This window comes from Heptranchias perlo, chromosome 4, assembly GCF_035084215.1.
Source record: "Heptranchias perlo isolate sHepPer1 chromosome 4, sHepPer1.hap1, whole genome shotgun sequence".
In the NCBI taxonomy this organism is placed as follows: domain Eukaryota; kingdom Metazoa; phylum Chordata; class Chondrichthyes; order Hexanchiformes; family Hexanchidae; genus Heptranchias; species Heptranchias perlo.
In genome coordinates this window covers 5995094-6011941 of record NC_090328.1, presented here as the reverse complement: position 1 = coordinate 6011941, position 16848 = coordinate 5995094, and the positions used below count along the sequence as shown (strand labels likewise).

The 16848-nt window shown below is 46.6% G+C and overlaps 1 protein-coding gene across 1 annotated transcript; it reads right to left on the bottom strand.

Moving 5' to 3' along the window:
• Positions 1-2263: 2263 nt before the first annotated feature.
• LOC137320708 (sialic acid-binding Ig-like lectin 15) lies at positions 2264-16609 on the bottom strand. The gene is made up of 5 exons (XM_067982407.1): positions 16477-16609; positions 13973-14332; positions 11899-12276; positions 8561-8584; positions 2264-4392 (listed from the first exon to the last, which is right to left on the bottom strand). The coding sequence occupies exons 1-4, from the start codon at positions 16592-16594 to the stop codon at positions 8580-8582; spliced, it is 861 nt and encodes a 286-aa protein (XP_067838508.1). The 5' UTR covers positions 16595-16609; the 3' UTR covers positions 2264-4392; positions 8561-8579.
• Positions 16610-16848: the final 239 nt, after the last annotated feature.

The window sequence follows — 16848 nt, the reverse complement described above, 5'->3', positions numbered from 1 at the left end:
CCTCCCCCTCTCCGTCCCCTCTCGCACTCAGTGATAACACTACCCTCCCCCTCTCCGTCCCCTCTCAGTCTCAGTGATAACACTACCCTCCCCTTCTCCGTCCCCTCTCACACTCAGTGATAACACTACCCTCCCCCTCTCCGTCCCCTCTCAGTCTCAGTGATAACACTACCCTCCCCCTCTCCGTCCCCTCTCACACTCAGTGATAACACTACCCTCCCCCTCTCCGTCCCCTCTCAGTCTCAGTGATAACACTACCCTGCCCCTCTCCGTCCCCCCCTCAGTCTCAGTGATAACACTACCCTCCCCCTCTCCGTCCCCTCTCGGTCTCAGTGATAACACCACCCTCCCCCTCTCCGTCCCCCCTCAGTCTCAGTGATAACACCACCCTCCCCCTCTCCGTCCCCTCTCAGTCTGTGTGATAACACTACCCTCCCCCTCTCCGTCCCCTCTCACACTCAGTGATAACACTACCCTCCTCCTCTCCGTCCCCCCCTCAGTCTCAGTGATAACACCACCCTCCCCCTCTCCGTCCCCTCTCACACTCAGTGATAACACTACCCTCCCCCTCTCCGTCCCCTCTCAGTCTCAGTGATAACACTACCCTCCCCCTCTCCGTCCCCTCTCAGTCTCAGTGATAACACCACCCTCCCCCTCTCCGTCCCCCCTCAGTCTCAGTGATAACACTACCCTCCCCCTCTCCGTCCCCTCTCAGTCTCAGTGATAACACTACCCTCCCCCTCTCCCTCCCCTCTCAGTCTCAGTGATAACACTACCCTCCCCCTCTCCGTCCCCTCTCAGTCTGTGTGATAACACTACCCTCCCCCTCTCCGTCCCCCCCTCAGTCTCAGTGATAACACTACCCTCCCCCTCTCCGTCCCCTCTCAGTCTCAGTGATAACACTACCCTCCCCCTCTCCGTCCCCTCTCAGTCTCAGTGATAACACCACCCTCCCCCTCTCCGTCCCCTCTCAGTCTCAGTGATAACACTACCCTCCCCCTCTCCGTCCCCCCTCAGTCTGTGTGATAACACTACCCTCCCCCTCTCCGTCCCCCCTCAGTCTCAGTGATAACACTACCCTCCCCCTCTCCGTCCCCCCTCAGTCTCAGTGATAACACTACCCTCCCCCTCTCCGTCCCCTCTCACACTCAGTGATAACACTACCCTCCCCCTCTCCGTCCCCTCTCAGTCTCAGTGATAACACTACCCTCCCCCTCTCCGTCCCCTCTCACACTCAGTGATAACACTACCCTCCCCCTCTCCGTCCCCTCTCAGTCTCAGTGATAACACCACCCTCCCCCTCTCCGTCCCCTCTCAGTCTCAGTGATAACACTACCCTCCCCCTCTCCGTCCCCTCTCAGTCTCAGTGATAACACTACCCTCCCCCTCTCCGTCCCCTCTCAGTCTCAGTGATAACACTACCCTCCCCCTCTCCGTCCCCTCTCAGTCTCAGTGATAACACTACCCTCCCCCTCTCCGTCCCCCCCTCAGTCTCAGTGATAACACTACCCTCCCCCTCTCCGTCCCCCCCTCAGTCTCAGTGATAACACTACCCTCCCCCTCTCCGTCCCCTCTCAGTCTCAGTGATAACACTACCCTCCCCCTCTCCGTCCCCCCCTCAGTCTCAGTGATAACTCTACCCTCCCCCTCTCCGTCCCCTCTCAGTCTCAGTGATAACACTACCCTCCCCCTCTCCGTCCCCCCCTCAGTCTCAGTGATAACTCTACCCTCCCCCTCTCCGTCCCCTCTCAGTCTCAGTGATAACACTACCCTCCCCCTCTCCGTCCCCTGTCAGTCTCAGTGATAACACTACCCTCCCCCTCTCCGTCCCCCTCTCAGTCTCAGTGATAACACTACCCTCCCCCTCTCCGTCCCCTCTCAGTCTGTGTGATAACACTATCCTCCCCCTCTCCGTCCCCTCTCAGTCTCAGTGATAACACTACCCTCCCCCTCTCCGTCCCCTCTCAGTCTGTGTGATAACACTACCCTCCCCCTCTCCGTCCCCTCTCACACTCAGTGATAACACTACCCTCCCCCTCTCCGTCCCCTCTCAGTCTCAGTGATAACACTACCCTCCCCCTCTCCGTCCCCTCTCACACTCAGTGATAACACTACCCTCCCCCTCTCCGTCCCCTCTCAGTCTCAGTGATAACACTACCCTCCCCCTCTCCGTCCCCTCTCAGTCTCAGTGATAACACCACCCTCCCCCTCTCCGTCCCCTCTCAGTCTCAGTGATAACACTACCCTCCCCCTCTCCGTCCCCTCTCAGTCTCAGTGATAACTAATGTCCCCCTCATTCCATCTCTGCTGCACCAGGTGTGAACTCGGAGCCCTGACCCCCAGCACGATATGGAGCTGGAAGCAGACAGCTCCGCGGGTAGTTTAGATGTATCTCAGCTCAGCTGGTGCAGCACAGGGCAGTGTTTACTCAGCATTCTGATCTGGTGCCTTCTTCATTTCTTCTTGAATGTAAAAACAAGTTCATCTCCGTGCGTCTCTCAATACTAGATCCTTAACCACCCGTGTCTCTCTTGTGTCAACCCACCCACTGTCTTTATTGAAGGTATGGTGCCCACTACTGTATCAAATGTGGCTCCAAATGATCAGCGCAGTCATTTACAGTCAAACATCTTCAAAACTTTCTGGAAAGTACTGCAGTACAAAGGGATCTGGGGGTCCCAGTGCAAGAAAATCAAAAGGTTAGTATGCAGGTGCAGCAGGTGATCAAGAAGGCCAACGGAATGTTGGCTTTTATTGCTAGGGGGATAGAATATCAAAACAGGGAGGTATTGCTGCAGTTATATAAGGTATTGGTGAGACCGCACCTGGAATACTGCATACAGTTTTGGTGTCCATACTTAAGAAAAGACATACTTGCTCTCGAGGCAGTAGAAAGAAGGTTCACTCGGTTAATCCCGGGGATGAGGGGGCGGACATATGAGGAGAGGTTGAGTAGATTGGCACTCTACTCATTGGAGTTCAGAAGAATGAGAGGCGATCTTATTGAAACATATAAGATTGTGAAGGGGCTTGATCGGGTGGATGCGGTAAGGATGTTCCCAAGGATGGGTGAAACTAGAACTAGGGGGCATAATCTTAGAATAAGGGTCTGCTCTTTCAAAACTGAGATGAGGAGAAACTTCTTCACTCAGAGGGTGGTGGGTCTGTGGAATTTGCTGCCCCAGGAAGCTGTGGAAGCTACATCATTAAATAAATTTAAAACAGAAAAAGACAGTTTCCTGGAAGTAAAGGGAATTAGGGTTTACGGGGAGCGGGCAGGAAATTGGACATGAATTTAGATTTGAGGTTAGGATCAGATCAGCCATGATCTTATTGAATGGCGGAGCAGGCTCGAGGGGCCGATTGGCCTACTCCTGCTCCTATTTCTTATGTTCTTAAATGCAGCCAGATGTTGTAACTCTCGAGGACGTTAAAGGCACCTGTGTCACAAATAATTAACGAGACACTTGAAGCTGAGCAGTTCAGATTCCGGCCATTTTATATCAAGGTTTCCTGTAATTATAGGATCATAAAATGATACAGCACAGAAGGAGGCCCATCGAACCCGTGCTGGCTCTTTGAAAGATCTCTCCAATTAGTCCCACTCCCACTCCCCCCTGCTCTTTCCCCAGAGCCCTACAAATTTTTCCCCTTTTCAAGTATTTATCCAATTCCCTTTTGAAAGTTATTATTGAATCTGCTTCCACCGCCCTTTCAGGCAGTGCATTCCAGATCATCACAACTCACTGAGTAAAAAAAAATGTTTCCCTCATCTCCCCTCTGGTTCTTTTGCCGATCACCTTAAATCTGTGTCCTTTGGTTACCGACCCTCCTGCCACTGGAAACAATTTCTCCCTATCCACTCCATCAAAACCCCTCACAATTCTGAACTCCCCTCTTCCTCTAATCTTCCTCTCTCTTTCTCTACATTTTCTTGCCCAAGTTTCCAGCCACGTAAAGACCTGTAACAACAGATCGAGGTTCCCCCCCAACAGGCAGTGATGTTATGGCAAAGACACTTCACCAAGTATGGAGCACGATGAGAATGTCACTTGTAAAATATTGTGCTCTCCACAGTCTTGTCTAAAGATGTCCGTTGTAGTTGCGACAAAAAAGATGGTAATAATGGAAATAAGTTGGGTTGGAATAGTTTGTGTTGCAGTAGATATTGCGTCGTCCACTATGTGCGGAGTTGCTATGGCAACCAACACAGTGTCATCTTTCTCAGTGTTCCAGGAACTGAGGCTCATGAAAGGCCCCTCAATACACCGGGCCATCCCTTCAATATACAAGGATCGATTGTTCAGAGATAAAATCGGAGGAAAGCTCCCCAAGATCTCAGGCCGTCTGCGAACAGGGACTTCGTCAGGAATGGATGAATCCTTCAGCTGCCTGTCAAGAAAACGAGAACCAGGAGAGCAACTGTCAGTGGCTAAAATAAATCGAGCTGTGTCGTCTACAATAAGGTATGCAAATAATTTTTAATGCTAACAGAGGAACATTAGGAACAGGAAGAGGCCATTCAGCCCCTCGGGTCTGCTGCACCCTTCAATTAGATCACGGCTGATCTGTACCTCAACTCTATTTTACCGCCTGTGCCCCATATCCCTCGATACCCTCACCCGACAAAAACCTATCGATCTCAGCCTTGAAAGCTCCAATTGACCCCCAGCATCCACAGCCTTTTGGGGGAGAGAATTCCAGATTTCCACTCCCCTTTGTGTGAAAAAGTGCTTCCTGATTTCCCTTCTTAATGTCCTGGCTCTAATTTTAAGATTGTGTTCCCCTTGTTCTTGATTTCCCCCCACTGGAGGAAATAGTTTGTCTCCAACAAAATTAGAAGCAAAACGCCAAGGTGCAGGCTGTTCCTTGCAGTGATGTGAGGAGCACGTGAGAGTGAGAGGCTGTTACGGAAAGAGTATCCATCTTATAAAGTACCTGTGGTCACTGGGCGACATGGAGTGGAGGAGAAGCTGTGTGACTGAAGAGATGTGACGTAGTCTTGTCCCGCAGGTAATCAGCCAATCCTCAGCCTTGGTGCTGCTGTCAGCATTGCCAAGAAACGTACCCCTCCACAAACCGCACAGCTGCTTTTACAGCAGATAGTTCCTTCAGAACCAGATGACTAGTGACAACACCCAATATCTCGGGACAGGCCTCATTTAGAAACTGTTTAGAGACGACGATGACAACAACAACATCTTGCATTTATATAGTGCCCTTAACGTAGTAAAATGTCCCAAGGCGCTTCACAGGAGCGATTATCAGACAAATAATCGAGCCAAAGAAGGAGACATTAGGACAGGTGACCAAAAGCTCGGTCAAAGAGGTAGGTTTTAAGGAGCGTCTTAAAGGAGGAGAGAGAGGTGGGGAGGTTTAGGGAGGGAATTCCAGAGCTTAGGCAGCTGAAGGCACGGCCGCCAATGGTGGGGCGATGGAAATCGGGGATGTGCAAGAGGCCAGAATTGGAGGAGCGCAGAGATCTCGGAGGGTTGTAGGGCTGGAGGAGGTTACAGAGATAGGGAGGGGCGAGGCCATGGAGGGATTTGAAAACAAGGATGAGAATTTTAAAATCGAGGTGTTAGTGGATCGGGAGCCAAACTAAATACAAACATTTGGCCAAAACTTTCTTTATTTCAGAGTCAGTCTACAAATGTACAGAGGGTCACCGATGCCAATTACTGGGCTCCTCAATTCTTTCTTTTACGACACTAAACCGTATTCCTGTTGCCGCCTATGGCATATTAAAGCTTTGTGTTTTAAGAGTTTTATTGAGGCTTTGGATTACGGCACAACCTGATTGTCCACAGACATATACCCAGTAATGAATGTATAAAATGATTATACTCTATATATACAGCATCCAATGTTCCTTCATCGGGTCCTTCAATCGATCAACCCATCTCCCTATTCTGCCCTTTGAATTATGTGTTTGACAAAGACTTTGGCCGGGAATTTCCTCTGAACCCCTGTTGCTCTATCGCTGTAATTTCACTGGAAGTGTGGTAGAAACCTCGTTTACGCGAGTGAAGGGTGTTCCCGCTGAACTTCCAACGCGGTTAGAGTGACCGAGCACGTGCGACTCAGAGGGAATTCCCAGCCAATTTTTCTTGCTTCGTGCTTCAATGTAACTTTCACTCGGGAGCTCCGAGGACCCTAACAATTGTTTTGCTCTACAGTGGAGTCCTCTCCTGTGTCCTGGCCAACATTGATCCCTCAACCATCAATAACAGATTATCTGGCCGTTATCTCATTGCTGTTTGTGGGATCTTGCTGTGCGCAAATTGGCTGCTGCGTTTCCTACATTACAACAGTGAGTACACTTCAAAAAAAAATCATTGGCTGTGAAGAGCTTTGGGACGTCCTGAGGTTGTCACTCTATGAATGCAATTCTATTCTTTCTTTATGCTCTGAAGTGAACTTTACTTCTCTACACTTTAAACAATCTTGTACAATGCAGACTGGCTTTTATACACACAGACTCTTTTTGCTGATGGATGGCGGCTTATCAATGAATCAGGGTAGCCACTGCAGAGAGGCGTGTAAGCAATGAATAGTGCCAATTGACTCATTGACGTGCAAATGTTCCAACATGGTGTGTACAACTTGCACAGACATAGAGGCCAATAGTGATGGATGACCTACAAAGTCATCAGGTGTAGCACCAGGATTTCAACCTGATGTGACAATCTACCCCAAACAGGTACATCCCACGGGTGAAATTCCCAAGGCATATCATCATCACCAACCCATTGACACGTCGGTCCATGGTGGAGTTTGGTGGGACTGAGATTCAATACAGGAGGTCAGGAGACTATATCTGCAGGTGATGCGGTTGAGGTTGTAGTGACCAGTTACCTTGTACTGATAACAAAGGATTTCTCCTCTTCAAACCGATGTTAAAAAAAACAAGTTGCATTTATATAGCACCTTTAACGTAGAAAAACATCCCAAGAGCTTTTCTCAGATGTGTAAGGAAATAAAATGAAGGAGATATTCGGAAGGGTGATCTTGGTTGGAGGTGGATTTTAAGGAGGGTCATAAAGGGGGAGAGGGAGGTGGAGGGATGGAGGGGTTTAGGGAGGGGAATTCCAGAGCATAAGGTCTAGGCATGGCCACCAATGGTGGAGTGAAGGGAGGGAGGATGCACAAGAGGCCAGAGTCAGAGGAATGAAGAGTTTGGGGTCAGGGATTGTAGGGCTGGAGGAGGTTACAGAGATAGGGAGGGGTGAGGCCATTAAGTGATTTAAACACGAAGATGAGAATTTTAAAATCGAGGCATTGCCGGACCAGGAGCCAATGTAGTTCAGCGAGCACAGGAGGTGATGGGTGAACGGGACTTGGTGCGAGTTAGGATACGGGCAGAAGAGTTTTGGATGAGCTCAAGTTTATGGAGGGTGGAAGATGGGAGGCCGGCCAGGAGAGCATTGGAATAGTCCAGTCTGGAGGTAACAAAGGCACGGATGAGGGTTTCAGCAGCAGATGAGCTGAGGTAGGGATGGAGGTGGGTAATTTTATGAAGGTGGAAGTAGGCGGTCTTGGTGGTGGAGAGGATATGGGGTCAGAAGCTCAGCTTGGGGTTGAATAGGATTCCAAGGTTGCAAACAGACTGGTTCAGCCCGAGACAGTGGTCGGGGAGGGGATGGAGTTGGTGGCTAGGGTACAGAATTTGTGGCAGGGGTCCAAAGACAATGGCTTTGGTCTTTCCAATGTTCAGATGGAGAAAATTACGGCCAAGCAGTCTAACAACACAGAGGCAGTGGAGGGATTGAGAGGGGTGGTGGAGAGGTAGAGCTGGGTATCGTCAATGTACACGTGGAAGCTGATCCCATGTCTGCAGGTGATGTTGCCAAGGGGCAACATGTAGATGAGGAAGAGGAAGGGTCTAAGGACAGATCCTTCGGGGACTCCTGAGGTAACGGTGCGAGAGCCGGAAGAAAAGCCATTGCCGGAGATGCTCCGGAGATGATCAGATAGTTAAAAGTGAGACCGAGCGAGGGCAGTCCCACTGAGCTGGACAACGGAGGGATGCGAGATTGTGTGGTGGATCATGTCAGGGGCTGCAGAGAAGGTATGGATTAGAAATTAGAGAAGCAATGAATAAAAGGGATTAAGTGAAGAGAAGGGAACGCAGAAAGAGGCACACACAGAAAAAAAGAAAGACGAAAGACAGAAAGACTTGCATTTATATGGCACCTTTCACGGCCTTCCAAAGCACTTTACAGCCAATGAAGTACTTTTAAAGTGTAGTCACTATTGTAATGCAGGAAACAAGGCAGCCAATTTGTGCACAGCAAGATCCCACAAACAGCAATGAGATAATGACCAGATCATCTGTTTTTAGGTGATGTTGGTTGAGGGATAAATATTGGCTCCAGGACACCGGGGAGAACTGCACTGGTGGGTCAGCTTAGAGAGAAGAAGTAAAAACAGAAAAAAGGGGAAGGCTAACTATTACTGTGGCTGCCCTTGTGTGAATCACATTCAGGAGTGGAGCCTGGTGCAGACAGACACAAGACTAACAAAAAGGGTCATGTAGGGGTCACAGCTGCTCACTTACCCTCAGTTTGTACAGTCACTTAATCTGTAGGGAAGAAGAGTAAATAATTGACTGTACTTAGTCCAAAAGCCTTCAGTATTTCATACTTATCGTACAGAAGAGGTATCACTAATGCATATGTTAATATAGGAATTGGAATTAAAACTATGAATTGCAAAGCTAGATCTCCAACCTCAAAGTTGGGGAGTGTATCTAAGAATTTTGAAGGGCACTGAAGACTGGAGAGGTTTCAGTTCCGAATTATTATTCATGCACACAGTCCTGAGTCTCCGTGTACTTTATTCTGGGAAGATGTGGTTTTTATTTCCAACATATTTATCAAAGGGACTATTGGTAAAACAGAAAGGAAACATTCCTGAAGTGGGATAAAATTACCGTAAACACCCCGTATTACAGCCAGATTCCAAAACCACTGGAGCATAAATCAGTGCCCCTCATAATACTACTTCGTGTAACTCTCCTAGAGTTATAAAACCTCTGATGATACAAGAAACCTACTATTATATATCATTGTATCATAGTATAGTACAGCACAGGAGGAGGCCATTCGCCCCATCGTGCCTGTGCTGACTCTTTGAAAGAGCTCTCCAATTAGCCCCATTCCCCTGCTCTTTCCCCATAGCCCTGCAATGTTTTCCTTTTCAAGTATTTATCCAATTCCCTTTTGAAAGTTATTATTGAATCTGCTTCCACCGCCCTTTCAGGCAGTGCATTCCAGATCATAACAACTCGCTGCGTAACAAAAAATGTTTTCTCATCTCCCCTCTGGTTTTTTTGCCGATCACCTTAAATCTGTGTCCTCTGGTTACCGACCCTCCTGCCACTGGAAACAATTTCTCCTTATTTACTCTATCAAAACCCATCATGATTTTGAACACCTCTATCAAAGCTCCCCTTAAATTAAATTTCTTCTGCCATGTGTCTGCCCATTTCACCAGTCTGTCTATGTCCTCCTGAAGTCCGTTACTATCCTCCTCACTGTTTACTACATTTCCTAGTTTTGTATCATCTGCAAACTTTGAAATTATACCCTGTATACCCAAGTCCAGGTCATTAATATATTTCAAAAAGAGCAGTGGTCCTAATACTGACCCCTGAGGAACACCACTGTATACTTCCCTCCAGTCTGAGAAACAACCATTCACCATTACTCTCTGCGTTCTGTCCCTTTACCAATTTTATATCCACACTGCCACTGTCCCTTTAATCCCATGGGCTTTAATGTTGCTAACAAGTCTATTATGTGGTACTTTATCAAATGCCTTTTGAAAGTCTATATACACATTAACTGTACCACCCTCATCAACCCTCTCCACTACTTCATCAAAGAACTCAATCAAGTTAGTCAAACGTGATTTTCCTTTAATAAATCCATGCTGACTTTAATTTATTAGCCCATTCATTTCCAAGTGCCAATTAATTTTATCCCAGATTATTATCTCTAAAAGTTTCCCCACCACCGACATTAGGCTGACTGGCCTGTAATTGCCAGGTTTATCCCTCTCCCCTTTTTTGAACAGGGGTGTGACATTTGCAATCCTCCAGTCCTCCGGCACCACCCCCATATCTAAGGAGGATTGGAAGATTGTGGCCAGAGCCTCCGCAATTTCCACCCTTACCTCCCTCAGTAACCTCGGGTGCATCCCCTCTGGACCGGGTGACTTTTCTACTTTGAGTACAGCCAATCTTTTAAGTACCTCCTCTTTATCTATTTTTATCCTATCCAATATCGCTACTACCTCCTCCTTTACTGCTACAATGGCAGCATCCTCTTCTCTAGTGAAGACCGATGCAAAGTGTTCACTTAGTTCCTCAGCTATGCCCTCTGCCTCCACAAGGAGATCTCCTTTTTTGTCCCTAATCAGCCCCATCATTCCTTTGACTACCCTTTTACTATTTATATGTTTATAAAAGCCTTTTGGGTTCCCATTTACATTAGCCGCTAATCTATTCACATACCCTTTCTTTGCCCCTCTTATTTTCTTTTTTAGATCTCCTCTCTACTTTCCATATGCAGCTTCGTTCTCTGCTGTATTATGAACCTTACATCTAACCCTTCACGCCTGCTCCACCATTCAATCGGATCATGGCTGATCTTCTACCTCAACTCCACTTTCCCGCCCTATCCCCATGTCCCTTGATTCCCTTAGTGTCCAAAAATCTACCGATCTCAGTCTTGAATATACTCAACGACTGAGCATCCACAGCCCTCTGGGGTAGAGAATTCCAAAGATTCGCAACCCTCTGAGTGAAGAAATTTTTCCTCATCTCGGTCCTAAATGGCTGACCCCTTATCTTGAGATTATGACCCCTAGTTCTAGACTCTCCAGCCAGGGGAAACAGCCTCTCAGCGCCTACCCTGTCAAGCCCTCTAAAAATTTTATATGTTTCAATGAGATCACCTCTCATTCTTCTAAACTCCAGAGAGTAAAGGCCCATTCTACTCAATCTCTCCTCATAGGACAACCCTCTCATCCCAGGAATCAATCTAGTGAACCTTTGTTGCACTCCCTCTATGGCAAGTATATTCTTCTTTAGATAAGGAGCACAAAACTGTATGCATACTCCAGGTGAGGTCTCACCAGAGCTCCTTACTCTTTGATTCCAATTTATCTGCGCAAGATCTCTTTTTTAACTCACTGAAATTAGCCCTGCTCCAATTAAGTATGTTCCTTGTCCTTTTCCATAACTATTCTGAACCTAATGATATTATGATCACTGTTCCCCAAATGCTCCCCCACTGAAACATGCTCCACTTGATTCCCCAGAACTAGATCCAGCGTTGCTTCCATCTTCGTTGGGCTGGAAACACACTGTTCAAGAAAGTTCTCTTGAACACGTTTCAGGAATTCCTCCCCCTCTTTGCCCTTTACACTGTTACTGTCCCACTCTATATTAGGATAATTGAAGTCCCCCATTATCACTACTCTATAGTTTTTGCACCTTTCTGTAATTTTCCTGCAAATTTGCTCCTCTCTCTCCTTCCCACTATTTAGTGGCCGAGAGGATACACCCAATAGTGTCTTAAAATTCTTATTTACATCTCTTATAATTATCTGTCACAATTAATTCCTGTCATACTTTGGATGTCACACTTTAACATACCCTGTAACTGAGCAATGCCATGGGAGATCCGACAGTTGCTTATACAAGTATTTATTTCGATATCAGAGACAAGTTAGTGCCACACTCTAAAAATTCCGTGTATTAATCATGATCTGGAGAAGCAGGTTTGTAGTTTCCAGTAACATTTAGGATCCACTTGTATTGTTTTGTGCCGTTATGACCTCACTGATTATTTGCTCGTCAAATCACAAAACAGCCGAAGTTTGACGTACCTTTTATTTTAATGAAGAGAATGATCCCTGTTATCAGCAGGAGGAGAAATTTAGCTAGCGGGATCAGGCACAGCATCGCGATAATGAAATTCGAGTAATCGTTGTCAGCGGCGGGGAAGTGGATCTGACGGACGTCCCTCCCGTGCTCATTTACAGCCACACAACTGTAGTTCCCTCTCAGCGTTGGGTTAAGAATCTCTCCGACAGTTTGATGTTTTTCCAGGAGTTGTGTGACTGTCGTGCTGTTCCCGGGCAGTGCGCTGTTTTCAGGGTCGATCCATGTGATGTTTGCAGGTGGCTCCCCTTCGACCTTACACACGATGGAGTCTCCGATTATGTTATCGGTCACGACCGACAGCTCCAGGATGGTGGCTGGGGCTTGGGGAAGAAAGAAAGACGTCGATAAGTTACATGGAGAGACTAGAGAAGCTTGGGTTGTTCTTCTTAGATCAGAGAAGGTTAAGGGGAGATTTGATACAGTTGTTCAAAACCATGAAGGGTTTTGATAGAGTAAATAAGGAGAAACTGTTTCCAGTGTCCGAAGGGTCGGTAACCAGAGGACACAGATTTAAGGCGATTGGCAAAAGAGCCAGAGGCGACATGAGGGGAAAAAAATTATGCAGCGAGTTGTTCTGATCTGGAATACGCTGCCTGAAAGGGCGGTGGAAGCAGATTCAATAATAACTTTCAAAAGGGAATTGGATAAATACTTGAAGCAGGAAAATTGGCAGGGGTACGGGGAAAGAGCAGGGGAATGGGACTAATTGGATAGATCTTTCAAAGAGCCGGTGCAGGCACGATGGGCTGAATGGCCTCCTGTGCTGTATCATTCTATGATTCTATGATAAGTCCCTTGTAAATCGTTAAAACTTAAGGGACATAAGACTTGGAATCAGAATGGGCTGTAAACGTCCATTGTTTCTAATCTCAATTCTTGCCTGGGCTTGTTAATTAAATGCTTGTGTCCAAGTTAGATAACATACTCGCATTGACACTCTCCATCAAGCTAAACATTTCACCTTCGGTAATGCTTTATCTCAGGAATGTATGTTCAAATTGGTGAATCTCATTTCACAAAGGATATACTGGCCTTGGCGGCGGGGGGGGGGAGGGGGGAGGGTGATATAGGGCAGATTTAGCAGAATGATACCAGGACTTGAAGTGGTAAATTATGAGGACAGGATGCATAAACATGGGTTGCATTCCCTTGAGTTTAGAATTTTAATTGATGTGCATAAAATGGTAAAAGGATTCGATCGGGTAGATACAGAGAAACTATTTTAAATAGGGAGAAACTGTTTCCAGTGTCCGAAGGGTCGGTAACCAGAGGACACAGATTTAAGGCAAAAGAACCAGAGGCGACACGAGAAAAAAAAATTTACGCAGCGGGTTGTTCTGATCTGGAATTCACTGCCTGAAAGGGCGGTGGAAGCAGGTTCAATAATAACTTGGAATACAGAACAAGGGGGCACAATCTTCAAATTAGAGCCAGGCCGTTCAGGAGTCAAATCAGGAAGCACATTTTCACTCTAAGGGGAGTGGAAATCTGGAACTCCCTCCCACAAAAGGCTGTGGATGCTGGGAGTCAATTGGAGCTTTCCAGACTGAGATCGATAGATTTTTGTCAGCTGAGGGTATCAAGGGATATGGGGCAAAGGCAGGAAAATGGAGTTATGGTACAGATCAGCTGTGATCTAATTGATGGCGAAGCAGGCAATCGTTCACTAGTGTCACCGATAGTAATCGATAAGTAATATTTTTTTGCCTCAGTGCACAGTGCTGAACATCTACTCCCTTCACCACCGGCGCACCGTGGCTGCAGTGTGTACTATTCACAGGATGCAATGCAGCAACTCGCCAAGGCTTCGTCGACAGCACCTCCCAAACCCGCGACCTCTACCACCTTCTCAAGGGTAACTAGGGATGGGCAATAAATGCCGGCCTTGCCAGCGATGCCAATATCGCAAGAATGAATACAAAAAAAACTATCAAAACCATTCAATGACCGGATGACAAAATAAAAAATGGTCAAAAGTTATTTTTCCTGTTATCTTTGACGTATATGTTTCCTTACCGACAACCTGTAGCCTCATCTCATCCTGAGTCACATATTCCCTTCCCCCATTCTTGACGTGTACGTGACAGAAATACTTGCTGGTGTCGTTCAGCCCCAGGTCCCTCATCCTTATGGAGGCGTCTCCTTGGGTTGGGTCTCCGATCAGCTGATATCGATCTCCTTTATTTACAGTAACTGAGTCAGAACCATCCCTGAGGGAACGAGTTTGATTAAAAACAACCGACTCTTTCCATGGATTCTCCTTCATCCAGAGGACAGTGATATTACTCGGATACTGGTCAGGGGGACTGAAGGTGCAGGGCAGTGTGGCAGAATCTCCCTTGTTCACAGTCACTCGCCAGATATTGTTCCTATCAGCTGAGATAGAGAAGGGTTTCAAAGAATGTATATTATTCAGTAGCGCAGTGTATGGAGACAGTTTACGTTATGTTTGTGAGAATCCCTACGTGGTCAGTTTTCGGTAAAATATTAAAATGCCTACGTGGCAAAGAAGCAGAATGCAAAATGGTTAGAAAGGGTTAATTAGTTAGTAACTGAGAATGGTACAGGTGGCCTGGCCTCCTGCTGGGCCATATGTTTGCGTAGTTAGCAGGTTTGCATTGTCTCATCAATGTAGAGTCTTTGATGTGATTCAAGGACTGGTCTGAATGTCTCCATGTTTATGGCAGATCAATATAGGTAACGAGCTTAGCCAAAGTTGAAAGACATTCCAGGTTGGGAGATAAGGAACAGAAGGAACAGGGAAGAACATTCCAAGTTGGAAGGTGAGGAAGTATCCCCTTTGATGTCTAACAGCAACATGGTCAGCACATGGATTGTCTATGATTGGCCGGCAATAATGTAATCTCGCATGGCAACCTGTGCCCGGCTTATGATTGGTGTTGACTCTTGTGTTAATGATGTTCCAACCCCTATCGATCTGTATAAATGTAAAGGTATGAGTTTTTGTCTTTGTCTTTGTCTCCTTATTCTGTTAGAATCGTTCGGATTCTCTCAGGAATCTGAATTGAAGCTACAGACTAAGACCTGCTATTAAAGTTGTGATGAACTTTAAAATGTATTCGACTTCAGTTTTTACTGAACCAGACTGAGGGGAAAGAATCTGGATCGTCATTTGCATGTGTGGAGATAGTCACTGAAACAGAAAGTGAGGCACCTTTACGACAAATTGAAATGACTATTTACCTCACAATAAAAAGAAATTATCACCAAGCACTGTTATCACCAAGCATTGTTCCGTGAATTATAAATGCGACTTCATTTTGAGGATTTCATTTCCACATCGTTCACCTGAGGAAGGAGGTAGCCTCCGAAAGCTTGTGAATTTAAAATAAAATTGCTGGACTATAACTTGGTGTTGTAAAATTGTTTACAAATAAAAAGAAAGGAAGAACTTATATTTATTCAGCGTCTTTCACAACCTCAGGATGTCCCAAAGCGCTTTACAGCCAATGAAGTACTTTTGAAGTGCAGTCACTGTTGTAATGTGGGAAACGGGGCAGCCAATTTGCGCACAGCAAGGTCCCACAAACAGCAATGTGATAATGAGCAGATCATCTGTTTTTAGTGATGTTGGTTGAGGGATAAATATTGTCCAGGACACCAGGGAGAACTCTCCTGCTCTTCTTCGAACAGTGGCCGTGGGATCTTTTACATCCAGGGCAGACGCGGCCTCGGTTTAATGTCTCATCCAAAAGACAGCACCTCCGACAGTGCAGCACTCCCTCAAGTACTGCACTGGGAGGGTCAGCCTGGATTATGTGCTCAAGTCTCTGGAGTGGGAGTTGAACCCACGACCATTCTGAATCAGAGGCAAGAGTGCTATCCACTGAGCCACTGCTTAGCTTTACTTTAGATTAGTTTGGAGGGGATAAAAATTGGCAGAGGGACAAGAGGGACATCTTTTCTAAGCAATCGCCTCACAACACAGCACTTGAGTAATAGAAACAGTTACGTGAAAAGACTGGAGAAGCTGGGGTTGTTTTCCGTAGAGCAGAGACGGTTAAGGGAAGATTTAATAAGAACATAAGAACATAAGAAATAGGAGCAGGAGTAGGCCATACAGCCCCTCGAGCCTGCTCCGCCATTCAATAAGATCATGGCTGATCTTCAAACTCAACTCGACTTTCCTGCTCGATCCCCATAATAGAGGTGTTTAGAATGATGAAGGGTTTTGATAGGGTAAATAAGGAGAAACTGTTTCCAGTGGCAGAGGGTCAATAACCAGAGGACACAGATTGAAGGTGATTGGCAAAAGAACCAAAGATGAGCTGTTATGATCTGGAATGCGCTGCCTGAAAGGGCGGTGGAAGCAGATTCAATAATAACTTTCAAAAGGGGATTGGATAAATACTTTAAAGGGAAAAATTGCAGGGCTACGGGGAAAGAGCAGGGGGAATGGGACTAATTGGATAGCTCTTTCAAAGAGCCGGCCCAGGCACGATGGGCCGAATGGCCTCCTCCTGTGTGGCATGATTCTATGACCCAATAATCCACCTCACCTGCCACCACAAGAATTGTTTGAAACAAGCTTTGGGAGGTTTCATTCGTATAGTCCTGGAGATCCACAAGGCAAATAAATTGCCGTTCGTTATCGCGTAGAGTCAGATGTTGGATCATTATGGAAGCATCGTTCTCCCTCGGGTTCCCCATCAGTCTGTAGCGCTCGTCTACATTCTGGTGGATCAGATTCTCAAACCCACTGCTCTGCCAGTTTAGTGATCGATAATTTGTGTAATTAAAAAGTGCCACATCTTTCCAGGTTTCTCATCTACATGACGGTGATGTTGCCTTTATATCCAGGGTAAGGGTGAGTGAACTTGCAGAACAGAACGGCAGACTTCCCTTCTCTACCCGTCACCCTATCCGGGGTC